General features: G+C 42.9%; 2 protein-coding genes and 1 non-coding gene across 11 annotated transcripts; all 3 read left to right on the top strand.

The window, feature by feature from the left end:
• The first annotated feature begins 58 nt into the window (after positions 1–58).
• On the top strand, positions 59–130 carry TRNAP-UGG (transfer RNA proline (anticodon UGG)). Its single transcript has one exon. It is a non-coding gene; the product is annotated as a tRNA-Pro (tRNA).
• A 493-nt stretch (positions 131–623) lies between these two features.
• Positions 624–12,802, top strand: ANG (angiogenin). Of its 5 annotated transcripts, none has more exons than XM_086710240.1 (2): positions 624–760; positions 12,167–12,802. In XM_086710240.1, the coding sequence occupies exon 2, from the start codon at positions 12,185–12,187 to the stop codon at positions 12,623–12,625; it is 441 nt and encodes a 146-aa protein (XP_086566366.1). In that variant the 5' UTR covers positions 624–760; positions 12,167–12,184; the 3' UTR covers positions 12,626–12,802. The 5 variants fall into 5 exon arrangements, with proteins under 5 accessions (XP_086566366.1, XP_086566368.1, XP_086566364.1 ...); XM_086710242.1 differs by lacking the exon at positions 624–760 and adding an exon at positions 5,268–5,329; XM_086710238.1 differs by lacking the exon at positions 624–760 and adding an exon at positions 7,000–7,115.
• On the top strand, positions 630–19,425 carry RNASE4 (ribonuclease A family member 4). 5 transcript variants are annotated; one of them, XM_086710246.1, is made up of 3 exons: positions 638–760; positions 5,250–5,329; positions 18,179–19,425. In XM_086710246.1, exon 3 carries the CDS (start codon positions 18,196–18,198, stop codon positions 18,631–18,633), a length of 438 nt encoding a protein of 145 aa, XP_086566372.1. In that variant the 5' UTR covers positions 638–760; positions 5,250–5,329; positions 18,179–18,195; the 3' UTR covers positions 18,634–19,425. The 5 variants fall into 5 exon arrangements, with proteins under 5 accessions (XP_025774448.1, XP_086566372.1, XP_086566370.1 ...); XM_025918663.2 differs by lacking the exon at positions 5,250–5,329 and having other exon boundaries at positions 630–760; XM_086710244.1 differs by lacking the exons at positions 638–760; positions 5,250–5,329 and adding an exon at positions 6,990–7,115.
• The last annotated feature ends 1,682 nt before the right edge of the window (positions 19,426–21,107 follow it).

Genomic DNA, 21,107 nt, shown 5'->3' with positions numbered 1-21,107 from the left:
CCAACTGTGAATGGAAAAGTAATGTTCAGAGGAAACATGGGCAAGCCTTTGCTGTCGTGGCTCGTTGGTCTAGGGGTATGATTCTCGCTTTGGGTGCGAGAGGTCCCGGGTTCAAATCCCGGACGAGCCCAGACTTTTGCTTTTTCTCCTTCCTTCCAAACTACGCCAAAGTTAGTTCTGTACAAACTTTCTCACTTTCCGACTGTCCTGCAAAAGAAAGGTGCACTGGACGAACACGTGCCAGGTGAGGCTGATGAGCTATGAGGGAAGAAACTGCCTGGTCTCCTGGACTCTCCGCCAGCGGACACTTCGAAGGGACCGCCTCGCTCCTGGGAGCGGGGACCGGTGTCCCAAGGCCCGCTGTCACCGGAGGTCGCGTCCTAGAGGCCGCGGCGCGTGGGGCTCAGGGCTCCAAGGCCCTCTCCCTTTCCAGGCAGGGACCTGCCCCCAGCTCCTGCTCCAGAGGCAGGTCCCGGCCGGAAAGGCCCGCTCGGGGAAACAGGGCGCGGTCCCAACTGCACAGAGGCTCCAACGCCGTCCTCCTCCCCGCCCCCTTTCCGCTGCATCCCCCGCCCGTCGGTGTAGCAGTGTACACAATCGCAAACTGACCCCACCCAGGATCCAAAACAGGATTCAAAAAAACGTCTTTGCGTTTTCTACCAGCTCCCTATCCTCAAACAAGGGGAGGGGAAGAAGCCGGTGAGAAAAACCTCTCTTTCCGCCGCCCTGAGCGTTTCTGCAGCATTGCTCCGAGGCCGAGGTGGGTTCACATTCCGCTCCTCCTCCTTGTCAGTAGTTTTACCAAGAGCGTTTTGGCCCGAGGAGCCCCTTCTTAGCAGAGTCAGTGTGGGGCTCTTCGGGGAGGCGTTTGCGGAATCGGGTTGGAGCTGCTGAGGAATGGGAAGGAAGGTAGAAGTCCTGTTCTCGTACGACTTAGCGAGTCTACATTCCCGCCCTGAGGTTTACTTCCCGCAGCTGAGCAGAGATGGCAGCATGACAATCTGTTGCCTAGAATGTGGGCTCAGAGGGGGAGCACAGAATTGGCGGACAGAATGGAGGCGGGGAGTGGGGGGCGGGTAGGGGGGAGCCTGCACTTGCTCAAACCTAAGGATTCTTTACCTGGTACCCAGGTGGATCGCCAGATTGATGAAGCAGGCCTTGTTCTTTTTTTGCCAGCATAACTGGCACTTGGGGCTGATGTTTTCATTTTCTGGTTACTCACATCTGTCTCCTCACCCTTAACCCACCCTCAGCCAGGGCTGAACTTCTTGGAGACACTGCAAACAACCTCTAACCCAAGCTTTCTTACTAGAATGTTGGGATCCTTGGCCTTCTTACTCTGAGACAGCATGTCATATGGTAACACATGGTAACACATGGGCGAAACAGAGCATCTTTATTTAGGAAGGACAGTAAAAACAGTTTTAGCATCATGCCAGGGACTAGGGAAATCGCAAATGAGGCAAGACCCTCCCTCTGTGTTGCTAAGAACCTTATAATCAAGTCATAAATGTAATCACTAGAAGCGCAAGTGACATAATTACCTGAATAGCACTGGCCAACTAACTTCCCAGAAGCAGCCTCAGGTATTCAAAGAACTCCTTAACTACAGTTACTAACTAGTTAGTGCCGAAGGACAATTTTTATACACTTTATTTTAAGCAACTCTTTTACAGATAAAGGGGGAGTAAAATATTTTGAAATTCATGGAAATAGTCAATAGGTTTCCCTTAAACAACAACTTTCAGTGGCACCTTTAAAATAAGCTTTAATTTTCTAGAAATTGCTAGTGTGGAATACGAAAGCTGTGCAGTGTGTTGGAAATCTTCTAGGTCCTGGAACACCAGATGTTCCTTGGAGAATGCATGTTATCTTTCTCTGTTCCTCAGTTTCCTTATCTGTAAAATGAGGGCTTGATAGTCCTCCAGGTCTCCCTCTTTCTTATTCTAGGACATCTTGGGGTGGCAGTGTGTAAATGACCCTTATATAAAAGAGGGTACTCTAGTAATGTGGAGAAGAGCTGTAGTTTGGCAGAGAAGATGGGGAAAAACCATTCCAGGAAAAGAAGAATGTTTCTGGCTATTGTTGAAAGGGCAGATGTCAGGTTATAAGCAGGCAAAAGTAAGAGATTTGTCAAGCTATTGTTGGAAGCATTTGCCCATGCGATTTAGAAATTAAAGTAGATGGCTAAGAAAGTGGACCATATCAGGCCAGTAAAACCCCTCAGTAGGAGTTTTCACTTAATCCATATTTGAGCAAAGAGCAATTTCTGTTAATAGTAATTCTTAGAAGAACACCTTGAGATACCTGGGAGAGAGAATGGGCACAAAGCCCCACATTTGTTGACAGTACATGTGTAATTTTTGTCTTTGTTTGAAAATACACAGGCATGTAAGCAAGAGTGTGGCTTATTTTCCCCCAGTCATACTGCCCCCCCACCCACCCATTCCTGGAGATGTGATCCTTCTTTTCATTGGAGCTTCATCCTCTTTTAACCATTACTTCTGTTAGTCAATAAGTTTCATGCTTATAAACCTAAAAAAAAGTTAGAGTTAAAACAAATTTAGAGATTAGTCATTTCTCTCCATCGCCTAATTTTGTAATTAGTGTTAAGGACAGAATTAAACATATGTACTCTGTCTAAAGGGTAAAGGACACCAGCACTTGAGTCCTTAGAAGGAGAACCCCAGGCTTCCTGTGTCTACATGCAAAGAAACTAGTGGAGTGAAGAAGAGACACAAGAAAAATTTCAGGAAGAGGGGAATGACTTTCAAATTCAAGCTGTCAGAACATTTTTTTAAATATATGAGTGGGTTTTTCTCAATTGACAATTACTTCACACCTATTAAAATTACTGAAAAAATATAGATATAATTCCTTGTTGTAGGTATTTAGAAATACAAATGAGTAAGCACTTAAATGCATTTAAAAAAATCTTTTTTAACGTTTATTTATTTTTGAGATAGAGAGAGACAGAGCATGAATGGGGGAGGGTCAGAGAGAGGGAGACACGGAATCTGAAACAGGCTCCAGGCTCTGAGCTGTCAGCACAGAGCCCAGCGCAGGGCTCGAACTCACGGACCACGAGATCATGACCTGAGCCGAAGTCGGCCGCGCAACCGACTGAGCAACCCAGGCACCCCGCACTTAAATGCATTTTAATGAAATAGTCAAACTTCCCCCCTGCCAAACCTTTCTTTTATGTTTTTCATCATAACCACATTGTGCCAAGCTGAAAAGAAAGGAAAAACCATGGGACTGAAAGCAAACCATTCTCCATTCACCTAACTGGCTTTTTACATTGTCACCTATGTGGGGGAGGGTGTTAATTCTCCCCAACTTGTCAGGTGAAATACCACAGGCAAAGAAGGGACCTGGCTGTGAGCAGAGGCCTGAGGCTGCTCCCAGCAATACAGCATAAAGCTAACATCAGAGGCTGGTCTGTTTGTGTGAGTTGGTGTTTGGCCTGGTGCTTCAGGCCATGGGACTGTGTGTGTGTGTGTGTGTGTGTGTGTGTGTGTGTGTGTGTGTGTTTGTGTGTGCTCGAGTTTTAGGTGATTTATCAGAGAAGGATCCTGTTAATCAAGTCCTCTTGATCTCCACAGACTGTGGGAGTTTGCTACTGCTTCACTGTCCAGGATTGCTGAGGCCATAGGGGTGTTGCAATGGGCCTGGCCGTGTCCTCCCCACAAAATGACTAATAACTTTATTTTTTTTTAATATGTGTTTATTTTGAGAGACAGAGACAGAGCAGGCAGGGGAGGGGCAGAGATGGAGAGAGAGTATCCCAAGCAGGCTCTACACTGCCAGCACAGAGACCAACAACATGGGCCTTGATCCCATGAACTGTGAGATCCTGACCCTTAGCCGAGCCGATATCAAGAGTCAGATGCTTAACTGGCTGAACCACGCAGGCAACCCATTAACAACTTTTTAGAATTCAGCTCTTCAGCGTCTCTTTAAATAGTGATATATGATTAATTTAAAATAGGTACCACTCTCAAATATCAGGTTTGCCCACAAAAGGAAAGTGAGAACTAGGGCACCCTGTTAGGTGCAGGTAGAGTCCCCACTCTGTGGGCCCCTTTTCTTGTTGATTTTCTTGGTACCTAACAGACTTTGAACTTTGGTATTTGGCAGAACAATCGTGTGGATCAGGGACACGCCTGTCCCTTCCTTTCCAGAGACTTCAGTAACCCTGAGGCACCAGGTACTGAGGGAGAGGCAGTTTGTGGTTGTGTGCTCGGCCCTTTTCTCACTTCCCCAGACTTTTTTCCTTTTAGCTCAGACTTTGGCACCAGACTTTTTCCTTTTAGCTCAGACTTTGGCTGGGGGGTGCCGGGAAAAGGGAAGAGAACAGGGGGAAAAAGTGAAGCTCAGGCAGGGCTGGGCCTCAACACAGCTGAAAAGCCAGTGAAGGTTGTCCTTTTCCAGGCTCTCCATGTTGCCCACTCTTCTTCCTCCTCAAATCCTCAGGCCATTCCAGTTGCCTAAAACCATTCTTCAGCTGGGCCATAAAGCCCATGCCCAAGCATGTGTGAATCACAGACAGCTGTTTAAGGAGTTTATCCTCCTAGGAATTTTGGCATTGGAACAGGGACCAGTACCTAAGAAATGAAGGTACTTCATGGGCTTTCAGGATTTACCAGTCAGCCAGAAGCAGAGCCTTCCTGGTAACCTTGGAAGCCTTCCTGCTCTAAGTGGGAGTCAGGCCCGCCTTGTCCAGTAGCTGTTGCCAAACCCAATTGTGTTTGTAAGTCTTAAGGGAATCCAGGAGAGTTTGTGGTTGGGATTTCCAAAGTGAGATCAGATGGTATATTTCTAGAAGCAATGAGAGGTAACAAAAAAGCTTGGGGACTAGGAGTCAGTCACTCTTTTAGATACTAAGAATGCAGAGATGAATGAAACCATTATTCTTCTCTCTAAGGATTCCATCTAATGCAGAGACAGAAATCATCAAAGGGTGATGGCTAACGACCTGTTTCCTAACCTGAAGTAAAGCCAGATCCATCCCACCCATGTTGTAAGAACTCCAGATCAGCTCGCATTCTTCCCTGAGCTTTCCTGAAGTTCCCAGGGGGTGCAAACATGTTTGCAAACTAGCCCCTTTAGCCAACATAGTGAGGCTGCCATTTGGTTCTTTCTTACTCCAGCTCCCTGGGGGAGGTCTATGCCTGCCCTAAAAGGGTCCCATGCTGCTGAGAATGCTTGAAGATGCCAACACACAGTGTCCTCTTCCTTTTTGATAGAGCACATGGTCTGACCTGTTGCTGTAGTTCTTGTCCAGACTCGACTCAACTCTGTCTCAACAGGAGCCTCCTCCAGGAAGGTATTTTGCCTCCTGCCCCACCCCCTACACCACCTGCAGTCAACCATGTAGTGAACTTGTTTACAGTGGTTGGCTGTGTGCTTCCTGAATCTTAGAGAGATTTCATGAAACAACCTTGATTTTTATTGTAGAGCCCTCCCTGTAGGCCCAGGAGGCCAGGTCAGAGGGGATGTGAATGAAGCACACCATATTCCTTGCCCAACACCGGTCCACGGCCTTGGCATCTTTCTCCCACCTCTTATCATGGCCTTCTCTATGGATGAATCCATCCCTGGAGCGTCACAGACTCTGACACAAATAGGCTTCACTTGGGCTGACCCACTAGCTTTTCACCCACACCAGGACCCACCTGAAGTCTAGAGTCAGCTTGGCACCGCTGCTCCATGCTGGCCTCAGCACGGTGTGTCCTGGGTACAGAGAATCCCCCAAAGGAAGACGTGGGCAACTCCTCCTGGGATGGGTGGGACTGTGAAGCACCTGGCAGGACTCAGAGAAGGCGCCGCTCATGCTGAGTCTGGAAAGATAAGTAGATCCGCTCCCCGAAGATGAGAGGTTTGAAGTCTGCCTAAACCATTCCCCTGCTGTTTGATCTGGGAGCTTCCTGGCTTAACGTAACACCTACCTCACACAGTCCTGGTGACAGTTAAATATGATCACGTATGTGAGAGCATCATAAAATGAAAGGCAATGACTGTAAGTATTATGATTATTATGATGATTTCAAGTACAGTTATTTTATTGGCAGGCAGCCTGTCTTTACTGACACCTTCTCAAAGACAGGCAGGCAGAAAACAGGTAGATGGATGACAAGAGAGGGTTGGGGATTTTTTAAAAAAGAGCCCTGTTGGAGATGCCACACCAGTGTAGATGGTTGCTGAGGGTCTGTGAAGCAGTTGGCAGCCTGCAGCTACCTGATATTTGAAACTATAGGATCTTTATAAAGTGACCCCAGTGACCTTTGGCTCAGTTGGCTTGTTTCTATTCAAGCAACAAATCCAAATCTGCTTTGTGAGTAGATGCAGTATCAGTGTTGCACTGATGGTGGAGATAAATTTCGCAACTGTGTTACAAGGAACAGAAAATTGAGTGCTTGCGATTTATCTCTTGTGAACAGGTTAGGATGAAAGGAAGGAGAAGCCCAGGAAATACAGCCAGGAAACTTCTGAGGGTTAGTAGCTGGAAGGTTCAGGTCACAGGCAGGGTATGAATAGCTGTCACGTAACCTTCTCTGGGAATACTTTCCTGGTTCTGTGAAGTTGATGAAATAGCCTACTTAGCATTTTTCATGAAACAAAATTATGTGGGTAAGAACAAAGGACAGTGAAACAGCATCGTCTTACTCTGTAGGCTTTCTCCAAGGCGGTTCTTGGAGATGGCCCATAGGATCAGAAACAACATCTTCTGGATCCAGATTACTGCATGTCCTGCCATGGGCAAGAGTCAGAACCACAGACATCAGAAATAGGCAGCTATGGGACAAAAGGCCATGTTTATCAAACTTGGCCTTCCAGAACAAATTTCTAATCCATTCAGGTGGGTTAATATTTGACCCAGTCATGCCCAGGGAAAAGGTGAATGACTCTCCTTGTTTGTCCAAGAGCAGTGTCCTTGGTTTTCATGTCTCTCCCAGGATCAGAGATCTTTAGATCTAGTCTTCCCACCCCATTTATCTGATCACTATATAATGAGAACCAAAAGGGGCCTCTAGGTTCACACAGCTGGAACTCATCTCCAGGAACAAACAGCTGGAACCCATCTTCAGTTGGAGGGAAACTTCCAGACTTTTGTAAGATTCTTCCTCCTGGGTAATCTATTTTTCTGTTTGTTTATATGTATACTATTTCTAGACATCCATCCACTTCAGTGAAACCATTTTTTCCCTTTTAAAAACTCTTGGTCCAAGTTCACGAATTAAGAAGGAAATAAGTCAGATTCTAAAATGTAAAATGCAAACAGATTTCTTCTGGGCTAGCCTAAATGTAGAAATAAAAGGAAATTAGTGATACTGGGAACAAGTAGAGATTTAGAAGGGATTCCTAAATTGTGATAAAGTCCCCACAGATCTGGGAAAAGCATTTGCTGAAGGGTATCTGGACCCCCACCCCTCCGCCCTGATGTCATATGTGGCTTAACAAGGAAAGAAACAGAAAGTATACTTTTACCTTGGTTTTCTTGTAATCTTTCCTGCTAATTCTTTCCTTAAGAAAGTTTTGGGTCTCTTTGAAAGCACAATAGAACAACACATGGCAAAAGCAAAAAAAAAAAAAAAAAAAAAAAAAAAAAAAAAAATAAAAAAGAAAAAAGAAAAGAAAAGAAAAGAAAAGAAAAGAAAAGAAAAGAAAAGGTACACTGCAGGTTGAACAGAAGAAGGAAGGAAAGGGGACAAGGGAGGAATATGCATTAGGTGTCCTGCTTCCACTTTGGAGAATATTGCCCTAGGACAAATAAAAGTGTGAGACCATATTTATGGAAGCTGTAACCATAGTCACTGATCATAAACTGTCTAGTTAACTCCCTAGTGAATAAAGTTTGATAGATCTCTTGAATACAAAGCATTGCCTGTGAGGAGAGAGAATATTAGTTTTTGTAAAGATTAAAGGATTGTTTGAGGTAGAAGGTAAAGTTAATCTAGAAAACAAATTGTGGAACAGATTCCAGTAAGAAAAATGTGATGGTTATGTGCTTGGGTGTGGAAGGACAAATGTGAATGAATTTGACCACCAGATCTCTGTACCCTTGGCCTGGGCAGGTTTGCTTCCCCACCACAAATAATCTCTTACTTGTTTTCTCCCAATTCCATTTGACCTCTCTTTAGGGGAAGTTTAGTATTGAGTATATAAGTGAGGAAGTTATGAGTGGGAGAGCAGATGTTGTTACTGGTGGCCCTAGTGTATACTTGCTAGGATTGGTTTCTGGGTGGCTGAGGGAGTTAAGATTGCAGTAAACCTGGGAAAACCTCAGCTAAGTTGTTACAGAATGAATGTACAAATGCTGCAAATCAGAAACAAAAATATTCCTTAACCTCTAAGGCTAGGACATGAGGGCCTTCAAGCTCCAACAAGCAAGCGGTTTTTTAGGATGTGAAGTTCCTGTGTCGTGTCAGTCCAATGTCTTAACTAGAGGTGGGCTGTAGGCTTGGCTTACACACCAAACCTTAAGAGATGATGTGTCTCAGTCAACCTATCATCTGTTTCTTCCAGGTGGTGCCTTGTGCCACCAACTACACTTAGACACAAACTTGTCTCTGCAATTCCATCCTGATGGAACTAGAAAAGGCTTTTATGCTTAATGAGAACCATGGAGAAAGAGGCATTTAGAGTTAGCAACCCTAAAAGTTTTACAGATGAATACAGTAGGCCTGGAGAGGAAAATGAAGTCAGCCATTGAAAACATAATTATTGAGGGTCTACCATGAGGCAGACACTGTGATGATTCAAGGTGACTAATATCGGCTCTGCCCTCCTATAGATTACACACCAGTAGGAAACACTGACAAGTAAACAGGTCATTGTTGGCCCAAGATCACATAGATAATGGCTTGGAAATGGCACCCATGAAACCTGACAAGAGATAACCTTTATTTTATTATATCCTTGTGGACAGATCAGCTTCGTGACTTTTGCTTTAACACTTATATCTAGTAAAGTGTCCTTGATCTTAATATCTAAAGCATAGAGTGTTTGGACAGACACTCTTGGCAGACCTGCCAGCTCATACTCCCTTCTGTGAGCAGTGATATCCCCACAGCCTGTTAACACTGGCACTTCCTACAAGCACCCATGGTCTCCTCCCCAGCGTGGAAACCCTTGGCAACATTCCTATCCACCACTGCCACCTAACGACTCTTTTGGGTACTACCAGCTCTGGTTCTACTTCCTGATTTTTTTTTTTTTTTTTTTTTTTTCTTTTTAACTCTGGGATTTCTCCCTCTCTGGCAGAGAGGTGTTGACTGTGTGGTCTCTAACGTCCCTCCTATCTTGACATACTGTTATTCTACAATACCTTTGATGTTAGAAGGCATTGCTGAACAGGAAACTTAGTTGATTACAAGTCAATAAAACTTTGATGAGGTCTTCCAAAAAAAACTAGAAAAAGAAAACACAGCCAGGAGAATGAAAAGCGCAATGTAAGTGTAAAGAACTTGGTAGATACTGTATTGGAGCAGCAACCACGTAGGAATACCTGTTATTCTTTTAGGAGTGGCTCTCCTCCCAGCAATGATGTGCCACTTTCTTGCTAAACTTCCAAGAACACAATTTCACTTGATTCTATTACAAATGATACTCTGTGTGCTTAATGGAAACCTTTTCAGCCGCTGGTTATTTCAGTATTGTAGAATGGTCAAAAGATTCCTCAGTGTCTAATCTGGTATTTTTCAGCAGTGTACCAAATTTGTTTATAGTTATTATGAAACAGACAAGGTGGATCAATGCCAAATGTTGATGAGAATGAGAGCTCACTTTGCTTACTCTGTCACATGCCTTCCATGTAACCAGAAAAACCCTGGATCATACTCCCAGGGCTGTTTAGCAACAGGCTTACTGCTAGGACCTATTGCCTCTGTAAGGTCTACCAAAATAATTTTATATGAAAATAATGTTTATTGACTTACACACAAAAAAGCACAACATAAAAATCAATAATTAATTTAATATCTATGATAATATACCATCTATTATTAAATTTAGTATTCAAAAGAATTATATTACATTCAAGAATAATTCAAAGGTCAAAATATTCTCCCATTATGAGAATTTCTCAGTATGTGTGATGATTGCCAAAAAAACCTAGCTGTTCATAAATTAAATTAATTACTCACAGACAATTTGAGAAACAAAATTATAAAAATCAGTTTCAGATATTCAGTGAAAAGTCATTTTTTTTATTGTTGGATATGGGGCATTCACATGTATTTGATATAATGTGTAGGACTATGGTGTTTTTTTTTTTTCTGACTTATGTAGAATCAAGATGATATTTTTCCTCAAATTTTTATTTAAATTCTAGATTGTAAACATATAATGTAATATTGTTTTCAAGGACTATGGTGGTTTTAAAAGGCACTGAATACTCTTTAAGGTTTTCTCCAAAGAACTAAAGGTATAGTCAGAAACTACTTGCTGCAAACACCAAATATCTTTCAATTCTCAAATCTACAAATTTCATAAGAAATACAATCTTAAAAGTCCATAAAGAATTTCTTCTCTATTTTGTTATCATCTATACGTGTTTAATTCTATTTTTTTTTCTTGAGAGAGAGAAAGAGAAAGAGAGTGCAAGCAGAGGGTTGGAGGGAGAGGGAGAGAAAGAATATTAAACAGGCTCCATGCCCAGTGTGCAGCTGGACATGGCTAGATGTCACAACTGTGAGATCCTGACCTGAGCCAAAATAAGAGTTGGATGCTTAACCAACTGAGCCACCCAGGCATCCCTAATCCTATTTTTAATTATCTATCACTGAGTAAACATCATGTTCCAGGTAAAAAGCACCTTGTTTACCCTGTGGGTGTGTTTGAGTGTCTGACACACCGCCCCTGGGATGTGTGAGTTCTACGGTTTGAGATTGACAGCTCCTGAGAGAGAATGGTGGCGATCCTATTCTCCTTTTTCTTCCTCTGAGAAAAATTTGAGAAATCATTGCAGCAAATCGTAAGGCCTTTGACTTGAAAAAGTCTAAGGAGGGGTGCCTGGCAGGCCTCTTGATCTCAGGGTTGTGAGTTTGAGCCATAGAGTTTAAGGGGGGGAAAGTGTCTAAGGAGTTGTTTTTATTTTGTTTTTGTTTTTATCACAAGGTAACATCATTTGCCTGTGTGTAACAGTCTGCGTACACGTGCAGGAAAAATTAGAAAATATTCTCTGAGGGGCGCCTGGGTGGCTCAGTCAGTTAAGCGTCCCACTCTTGATTTTGGCTTGGAGCCTGCTTGGGACTCTGACTCTCTGTCTCTCTCTCTCTCTCTCAAAATAAATATTTTTTTTTAAAAGAAAATGTTATCTGAGAATGATTCAAAGTGTCCCCAATGCATAAAACAACTGAGGATAAGCTTTTATTCTTCTTCTTCCAGTCCTAAGAGTTGACCCAGACCCAATTCCAAGCATTACATGGGTTCTTCCATGTTCCTCCCTGTTCGTTCTAAATAGCACCTCATAATTCCACCTTTGGCCATGAAACACCTACTTCTTGGGGAACTAGGTCTGCCTCCTTTCTCCTGAGGATAAAACTGCTCTCAACTGCTCTCCTCACAGCCGGCTTACTAACTGACTTGAGTATCTGACATCCTGTCTTCAATAGTCCTCTGATCGACCCTTCCTTGGGCTCAGGGTTCCCTCTAAGTACCCCTTCTTCATAGCTCTCGGCCTCCTATTTTACTGTCTCATCTCAGGAAATTGGAGCTCCGTCCCTTCTCCCTGGATGCACCATCCTCTTTCAGGGAGGCATTTGGTGTATCTTGATGGTCTTTGTGTTCCAGGACCTAGCACAGTGTCTGGTACCCAGTAGGGACTTACATAAAGGTTGTTAATATGTTAATCAGTGAAGTAAAGAATGTGGATGGATTTTGTAATGCTGTGATTGATAGAAAGGTAAATAGCCATCCTAAGGGATAGGAAAGAATGGTTGGAGCAGGGAGTTGTGTTCAGGAAACTTTTAATTCGACTTTGCAAAGGAATGGACTGATGAAACGTTTGAGATTAATGAGGAAGGGAAAAGAAAAGATGTATTTAGGTGACTGAGGATACCTGATTCTAGAAGCTCTGTCAGAGAGGAAAGTCCCTGTCCTTTTAGCCTAATCTGGCAATGCCATTCTGTGCCCCGACCACACCTCCTTTTGCCCTTGGCAGGAGCCCCTGTTGGAAGAGATGGTGATGGGCCAGGGCCCCCTGTTGTTGGTCTTCATGCTGGGTCTGGGTCTGACCCCGCCAACCCTGGCTCAGGATGACTCCAGGTACAAACACTTCCTGACCCAGCACTATGACGCCAAACCAAAGGGCCGGAATGACAGATACTGTGAAAGCATGATGGAGAGACGAGGCCTGACCACACCCTGCAAAGACACCAACACCTTTATTCATGGCAACAAGGGCAGCATCAAGGCCATCTGTGGAAATAAGAATGGAAACCCTTACGGAGAAGCTTTAAGACTAAGCAAGTCTCCTTTCCAGATCACCACCTGCAGGCACGTAGGAGGGTCTCCCCGGCCTCCCTGCCGGTACAGAGCTACACCAGGCTTCAGACACATTGCTGTTGCCTGTGAAAATGGCCTGCCTGTCCACTTTGATGAGTCCTTTTTCCGTCCATAACCAGCAGGCCACAGCTGGCTCTGCTCCCCTTTCCTTGCATTTCCCTCCACACCCCAGAACAGTGGTGGCAACATTCATTGCCAGGGGCCCGGAGAATGACCTGCCTGGATCTCTTGCTTTCCTTTTTACAACATGCTTAAGAAATAAAAAATGACTCTGAAATCAGTAAGAATCAAAGTCTTCTCACTGATTATTGGCCTATAAATCTATTAAAACCCCATTTTCTCTACTCAGCTGCTCCCTGAGAGGATTGGATACAATAGAAATGCCCTTTTCCTTATCAGCCAGTTCCTCATTAGTCAGTAGGGAGGTGGACTTTACCTTTGTGTAAAAAGAAGGTGGTTAAATTCGTCTTACAGAAAGAACTAGGAAAATTCCAGGGCTTATGGCAACTAAGCAGAATTTTCAGAAGGGGCAAATAATAAGCCCAATATTACTTTTACAAATGTTAAACCTTGAGAAAAGTTGAGGACTAAATACCAACAGATTAATCACATTTTCTCTCTTTCCCACACCCATACATGTAACCCTGCATCAATACCAAAATCCATGCAGAGTAGACACCTCTTATCTTAAGCAGGAGCTAATTTTTTTTTTAATTTTTTTTTTCAACGTTTATTTATTTTTGGGACAGAGAGAGACAGAGCATGAACGGGGGAGGGGCAGAGAGAGGGAGACACAGAATCGGAAACAGGCTCCAGGCTCCGAGCCATCAGCCCAGAGCCTGACGCGGGGCTCGAACTCACGGACCGCGAGATCGTGACCTGGCTGAAGTCGGACGCTTAACCGACTGCGCCACCCAGGCGCCCCAGGAGCTAATTTTTTTATGTTGCCTTGAATGGAATACTCCCCGGATATTCTCATGGCTATTTTATATAAAGATCAAAAAGTGATTACTTTATTATTCATTCATTCATTCATTCATTATTACAGTCTTTTCTCCCTAATCTCTTACTTGATCAAATAATGTCTGGCAACTGTGAGATCTTTGGGAAGGCATAGAAAGATTCCAAGCTTATTTTTTATTCTTCTTCAACTAGATTTGGTTTTCAAGTAAACAGAAACTCAAGTTAACGACATTCTCTTTGTAAAATATACTTATCAGTCCACAGGTTAAGTGATTAACTTCCTGTTAACCTAATTCCTATCAACAGGTGTCTCAATATTTTATTTAGAAAGCAGTTGATAAATTACAGTTATAAATTACAGTTTGCCATCTTGTGAATGTATAACTGTCGTGGTCACAGTATCCCCAGTGGTGGCCTCCCCTGCTGCCCACATTGCTCTTAAATGGGCCAAGAACCCTGGTTTCTCAATACTCGGGTTATAGATCAGTGTCTAGGTGCCATCTGGGAGAGCCCAGCCTCCCTGAAAATATTCAGATTTGGGGAGGAAGTGATGGAGAAGTAGGTTACAGGTGTATACTCAGCACATGAATCTGTCCGCCTTGAGTTATCTATTTCAAAATTGAAAACACTGTCATTAGAGAGAAGAATTTTCCGAACCTCTCTTATTAGAAAATGTGCCTTATCATAAAATCTTAAAAACTCCTTAAAGGGTAAGAAAATTCCAATTTGTGGTAGAATATTTGGACGCTTTCTCAGGGTCTCCAACCAGTACTATGTCCTTGATATGAGGCAAAGTGACTTCCATACAGATCATTGCCCCTCTCTTGATATAGAAGGTTAAAGGCACAGACCATTATTATATTGATCACACCATATCTAAGAAAACTCATGTCTTCTCCAAACATCTGCTTAGAGCATTACCATTGCAAACTCTGCTCTAGTGTTGGGTCAAATGACTGTTTCCCCGGAGATGACATGGCAACGGGCTGTGGGCGCTTCCTGTCCTGCTTTTGGAGCTAGTAGCAGCTTGGTGGCCAATCCTAGCACTTTTTGCTCTGGGTCTCTTGTTCTCTCACTGTCAAAAGCTGTTTAGAATGAAATGTCAAGTCACAGGCAAGTCATTTCATCTGGAGTGAATCATTTGAGGAGTTGCAGTACTGGTCAGCTGTACTTTATTGACTTTGCAAGGGAAAGAGAAGAAAAACTTCAAAAGTGTCAAGTCCTTTGAGGATTGGTCACATTCAAGGAAGAAACTTCAGTGCAATTTGGACAGGACAAATTTCTCTAGAGACACAGCAGAAATGCTAGTAGGTGAGATAATTCAGCTTAAAAGGGGCCTTGTAATTTCTTGGGAATATAGGTACTCTACAAAATAAGGGGGAAGGGATCCAAAATGTATGCAGTTTGGTGCAGTTATTCATTATTTTCATCAGATTGAAGGAAGCAAAGGAAAACAAGAGGAATGGAAATTATGAAAAGATCATTGCCAACATTTACTAAACACTATCATGGGCTGGGCGTTGTGATAAGCACTTGACATTGATTTTATCATTAATTCTTCATAACATCTCTAAGAGGTGGGTATTACCATTATGCTCATTTTACTTACGAGAAAATAGGCTGAGAGATTAAGTAATTTCCCCAAGGTCACACAGTTAATGTGGCAAAGCTAGGTTTTCGGGATCACCATATAGAAATTAGTTCTTATTGAGAGTCAATCTGGTGCAGTGAAGAAAGACTTGGGGACAAACTCTGACCAAAAACTATGTGTTGGGATGATTCAGGCATCATTTGATTTTCTGTAGTACCTAGCACCCTGAGATGTACCCATTGACGTCTACATTGGACTTTGGTTCGCAAATATTTTCCCATGTCTTGTTAAATCAGTTCGTTATTGTGGCTGAAGCCATGGGTTTGTTCTTGTATGAATAGTTCAAGTTTTCTCTGTAGTCAGTTATTTTGCTGAACCATGATCTTGGTCACAAAGAAGGATGAGAGAAAGTAGACAGAACTGTGCAAGATGAGAGGTGCAAGATCAGATCTGGGAAAAACAACCCAAAGTACGTCATTGTGATGAAGCCATTACCCAAGTGCTAAGTGTGCCTTCAGAAGTTGTATCCATGGGTGCTGGTGTGAGGAGTAAATTGAGCATCATTTCTCCCATCCATCTTTCTTCCCATGACTCCTTCACTTCCCTCTCTTCCTGACTCCATCTCTCATATCAGCTGCAGGCACAGCAATATGACATAGAGCTTTACAACTTTCTGTGCACAGGCAAAAGGTGGCTGTGAACATAGAAGGTGGCATGTAAAAGAATGATGGTTATGTTTCATTCTGTCATTACCACTAACCAAAGTGTAGGCTTTACGTGGAACAGATCGCAGGTCCCTCATCAGCCATTTCAGTCACTTACACGCGTGATCCGGCATCAGGAAGCAGCACCTTTGCAAACAAAGGCCAGTAGTGCCCATATATGTCAACCCAGGGGTTCAGCTGAGGCCAGCCCTTGGACTGCAAGTGTAGAAATGGGCCAGTCTTCCTCAAAAAAATTGCCTTTGCTATTGGGATGCTCACTCCCTGTTGAATTGGAGATTTTTTTTTTCCCTCTACTGAGTCAACCCTGCCTCATCATAAGAGTCAAGTAGTTCACAGTTTGAGTTCATGTCAGTCCCAGACTGACAGCCAGAAGGCAGCATCTAGCTAGTGAGTTAGTGTGGTAAGTGACTCCCACCTCTACTCCCACCCTATTCCACCCCTGATTACATTCTGTTGCTAGAGAGAACCAACTCTGAGCACAAACATCTATAGTACCTTGGATATTTGGGATGTAGGGTGGGAGAGGCAATTAGAAGATGGCAGAAAGAGTACAGATTTTAGAGCCAGATAGGCTTTGGATTCTTTTCTTTAATTAGTCCCTAGCAGCAATGTTCTGCAACTAGATCACAATGCTTTCTTTGTCGTTGCTCCAGAGGTGTTTGTTTGTTTGTTTGTTTGTTGACTCTGTAAAATAAATGTTTATTTCCCACCATCAAGAGGTGCCAGCACAAAGATCCTGCAGCCAGAGAATACAGAGAATTACCAACAGCTATTGACAAGACAGGCAGAGCATCAAGGATAGATGCAGGACAATGGAGTATATCAGCAGGGCCTAGTTTTTTGGGTTGTACATGGAAACAGAAAAAGAAAACCCCACAATCCACATCCTTTTTTGTGGAGATTGTGCTATTTATATTTCTTTATTTATTTTTAAATGTTTATTTATTTTTGAAAGAGTGAGAGAGAAAGAGAGAGCATGAGCAAGGGAGGGGCAGAGAGAGGGGGCACACAGGATCTGAAGCAGGGGGCTTGAACCCATGAACCGTGAGATCATGACCTGAGCTGAAGTTGGATGCTTAACCGACTGAGCCACCCAGGTGCCCCTAGATTTATTTTTTTTAACTTTGTTTTAAATGTTTTATTTATTCTTGTGAGAGAGAGACAGAGTGTGAGTGGGGGAGGAGCAGAGAGAGAGGGAGACATAATCTGAAGCAGGCTCTGAATCTGAGCTGTCAGCCCAAAGCCCGATGTGGGACTTGAACCCACAAACAGTGAGATCATGACCTGAGCCGAAGTGGGATGCTTAACCCACTGAGCCCCCCAGGCCCCCCAAGATTTATTTTTTTAATGTTTCTTAGCTTCTTGGTTAATTCCACAAGCCTGGAAAACACCTTCGCGCTCTATATCCATTTCACTTCATTTGTTCACAAGCTCATGCATTTCGTTTATTAGTTTACTCAGCCAATATTTACTACCTTTAGTGCACTGAGACTTGATACTCTGCTTTTGTAGGGTTTCTTTACGTAATATTAACAGGATTTCCAAAAGGCCCTGATTTTAATATCATAGGAGAATAGCCAGTTAAGAAGAAAATTAAATATTAATACTAATACTAATACCTAATACTGCCCCGACCTCTTTTCTGTACTTCTTCAATTCCAGATATAAGGAATTAAAATCAGTTCATCAGCTTTCTTTGACGTATCTTGAGTCTAGTGACACCTGGGTGGCTCAGTCAGTTAAGTGCTAGTGTCTGACTCTTGATTTTGGCTCAGGTCATGATCTCACAGTTCGTGAGTTCATGCCCCCATCAAGCTCCGCAATGCCCATGCAGAGTCTACTTGGAATTGTCTCTCTCTCTTCTTCTCTGTCTGCCCCTCCCCTGCTCTCTCAAAAAAAAAGAAAAGAAGAGAAGAGAAGAGAAAAAAGACATACTCTGAGTCTATCCAAATTTTTGGGAATCAGAGTCTCCAGAGGACTCAACACTCCAAAGATCACATGACTGGAGAATTACCTCAAGAAATAGTCAACTCCAGTTTCACTTAGCTCTGCCTTTTCTTCCTGTTCACACTCTAACCATACAGGCCAGATACAATGGACAGCCACCTGGTCAGTGTCCACCCTGAGTTATTGTGCTCAATGCAGCAACTTCTCTCCATAAAAGAGAACGACTCTTGCTTCCAGAAAAAGCCATGTTTACATACTCTTTGCTCTAGCAAAAGCAAGACAAGAAAAGTCGTGAGCAGAGAAGAGTGAGGAGCTGATAAGGTACAGATAAGGAGGAAAGAGGAGACTAGAGTTGAGGAAATGACAGTTTGCCATTCTCTTCACCTCTCTCCGGTGCCCAAATCTTACCTTCCTTTCTCCTTCCCCTTGGGCTTCTCTCTAGGCATCTCCAAGGTCGTGATGGCTCTCCAGAGGATTCATGCATTGCTTCTGCTCTTGCTGCTGACCATGCTGGGGCTGGTGCAGCCCTCCTATGGCCAGGATCGCATGTACCAACGATTCCTGCGGCAACATGTGGACCCTGAGGGGACAGGTGGCAACGATGCCTACTGCAACTTGATGATGCAAAGACGGAAGATGACCATGCGTCAGTGCAAGCATGTCAACACTTTCATCCATGAAGACATCTGGAACATTCGTAGTATCTGCAGCACCACTAATATCCAGTGCAAGAATGGCAAGATGAACTGCCATGAGGGTGTAGTGAAGGTCACAGACTGCAGGGAGACAGGAAGTTCCAGGACCCCCAACTGCAGATATAGGGCCTTGGCAAGCACCAGGCGTGTGGTCATTGCCTGTGAGGGTAACCCCGAGATGCCTGTACACTTTGACAGATAGACACCATCATGCAGGGGTGACAATCCAGCCCTTGGCCTTCAACTTAATGCGTAAACTGCAATGAGTAATGCATTTGAGCTGCCCCAGGCTCTGTCTCCTCTACTTCTTATTCTTTTTCTCTTTATAACCCATTCTGTTAAGCACATTGTATCAAAGAGAAATGGAGACATAAAATGAGGCTGGGCTTTTCTATAGTAAACTTTTTTGCTTTCTTTTATCATACTGGTCAGTTGAGCTCTCTCATCAGATCCTATCCTCTGGAATTTAGTCATTATCTGTATTTATATAGCACTTCAAGCATTTCAAAGTGCTTTCATCTAAATTATCTCATTTTAATAGCACAGCACTCCTGTAATGCTGCCTGTTGTATGTAGGAGCCCAAAGTTAAGAGATTTGCTGAAGACCATGAAGTTAGTGGAATAACTGAGACAGAAATCCAGTTGAACTGACTACCAATCCAGGGCTTTCTCCACTTCATCACAAGGAGCGTTTTGAAAGTAACTGCTTTTTGTTGTTTCCCAGAGTCAGCTGTTGGGAGAAGCATTACAAATTTGGAAATGTATGCTGGCAAATGAGAACTCTATCTGTGTGATTTGGCTCCCTTGTTATGCTGGGCTCTAATAAGATCAGGAAATGATGCGAGGGATTTTCTTTCTCTCTCTCAACGACTTTTGAATCACTCTAATAAGTCAGAATATTAAAAATGTACTAGATCATTTATGACTTATTCACTCTTCCTGACTGAAATGTTTTTCATGTTTTCCTTGTAATAAAGGACATAAACTGCAGGTATCTGAGAAGGCTGTGCTGTCGTTCTTTTGGGGGGATTATTTTTTCCTTCTGGGTAGGGAATAATTCTTTGCATTCTTAAGTTTATAAATATGCACACACCTTAATATCCTCATAAACTCTGGTCAAAGACTAATGCCTATCAGATCCATGACCATGACACAGAAACCTTTGTCTCATTTACTCAGAGGAAGAGACCCCTCTCAATTCTTAAATCCTTTCCTTCTCCCTCTGACTGTTTTAAACAAACTGGGGAGATGTATGAAGATGCTAGGGCTAAAGAAAGGAAGTGTGTGTGTGTGTGTGTGTGTGTGTGTGTGTGTGTGTGTGTGTTTGTAAGGATAAACTGAAATCATTTGAGTTACAGCAGATACAGAAAGAAATCACTTTATAAATGGATTTGGTATACATATACATTGTGAAATAATCACTACAATTAGGCTAATTATCAAATCTGTCACCTCACTGTTTTGTGTGTGTGTGTGTGGTAAGAGCACTTAGGATTTATCCCGTTAGCAAATTTCAAGTATATAGTACTATTTCGCCACCTGTTAAACAAAAAAATTAACTGAGTAAAATTTTTTTAGCTTGTGTATTTATTTTTAGTAATCTCTACGCCCAACATGGAGCTCAAACCCACAACCCCAAGATCAAGAGTTGTACACTCCTCAGACTGAATCAGCCAGGTGCCCCTTAACGGAGTACATTTTGAAGATCTTATTGGCTTTACTCAATGATTCATGGATCAGGCAGCATCCAGTATAACAGATAGAAAGGAGCTCCAAGGAGCTATACAAAATTAAAGACTTTTATAGGCAGGAGGAAGCGGGAACAAGGATGTTATACTAGGCAAAAAAGCAGGTCCTATATTGCAAGGTAACTTTCTTTAAGGGAGTGGTAGGAATCTATTAGGCAGATTATTTAACTAGTGCATCAAAAAGTTTCTGGTTTCTGGGAGAGCCAAAACTAGTTAAAGTCTCAATTTGATGATGTGGGGCTTAGCATAAGCAACTCCATTTTGGGCCTGTTATCTTGTTTTAACATATCTATAGTCAGTATGCTATACATCAGATCTCCAGAACTTATTTATTCATGATGAACATCTCCCCATTTCCCCTACCCTCCCAAGCCCCTAGTAACCACCACTGTACTCTGCTTCTATGAGTTTGACTATTTTAGATTCCACATATAAGTGAGATCATACAGTATTTGTCTTTCTGTGTCTAGGTTATTTCACTCAATATAACGTTCACCACTTCCATCCATGTTGTCAAAAATCACAGGATTTCCTTCCTTTTTAAGGCTGAATAACATTCCATTGTATATTAATACCACATTTTCTTTATCACACACTTTCCTTATCCATTCAACATCACTAACCATCAGGGAAGTGCAAATCAAGACTGCATTGACATATCACCTCACACCTGTTATAGGATGGCCATCATAAAAAATAAAAATAATAATAGGTGAGTGAAAAGTGCCAGACAATTAGCTTTTTAAATTGTAACAGAGGTGCCTGACAGTAAGCTTTTGATTGCAAGGCATCCATTCCAAAGACATCCATCTCAAATAAACATACTGCTAGCTTTACAGCTAAATAAGGAGCTATGCTGTCCCACCCATGAACTTCCCCTTTTAGCCCTGGATGACCTAGATAACTCACCATTTGTGTGACCCTGCTT

Source organism: Puma concolor, chromosome B3 (assembly GCF_028749965.1).
Source record: "Puma concolor isolate L17-30 chromosome B3, mPumCon1.1.hap2, whole genome shotgun sequence".
NCBI classification, from domain to species: Eukaryota; Metazoa; Chordata; class Mammalia; order Carnivora; family Felidae; genus Puma; species Puma concolor.
The sequence above is the reverse complement of the archived record's forward strand: the minus strand, read 5'-3'. Positions and strand labels throughout refer to the sequence as shown.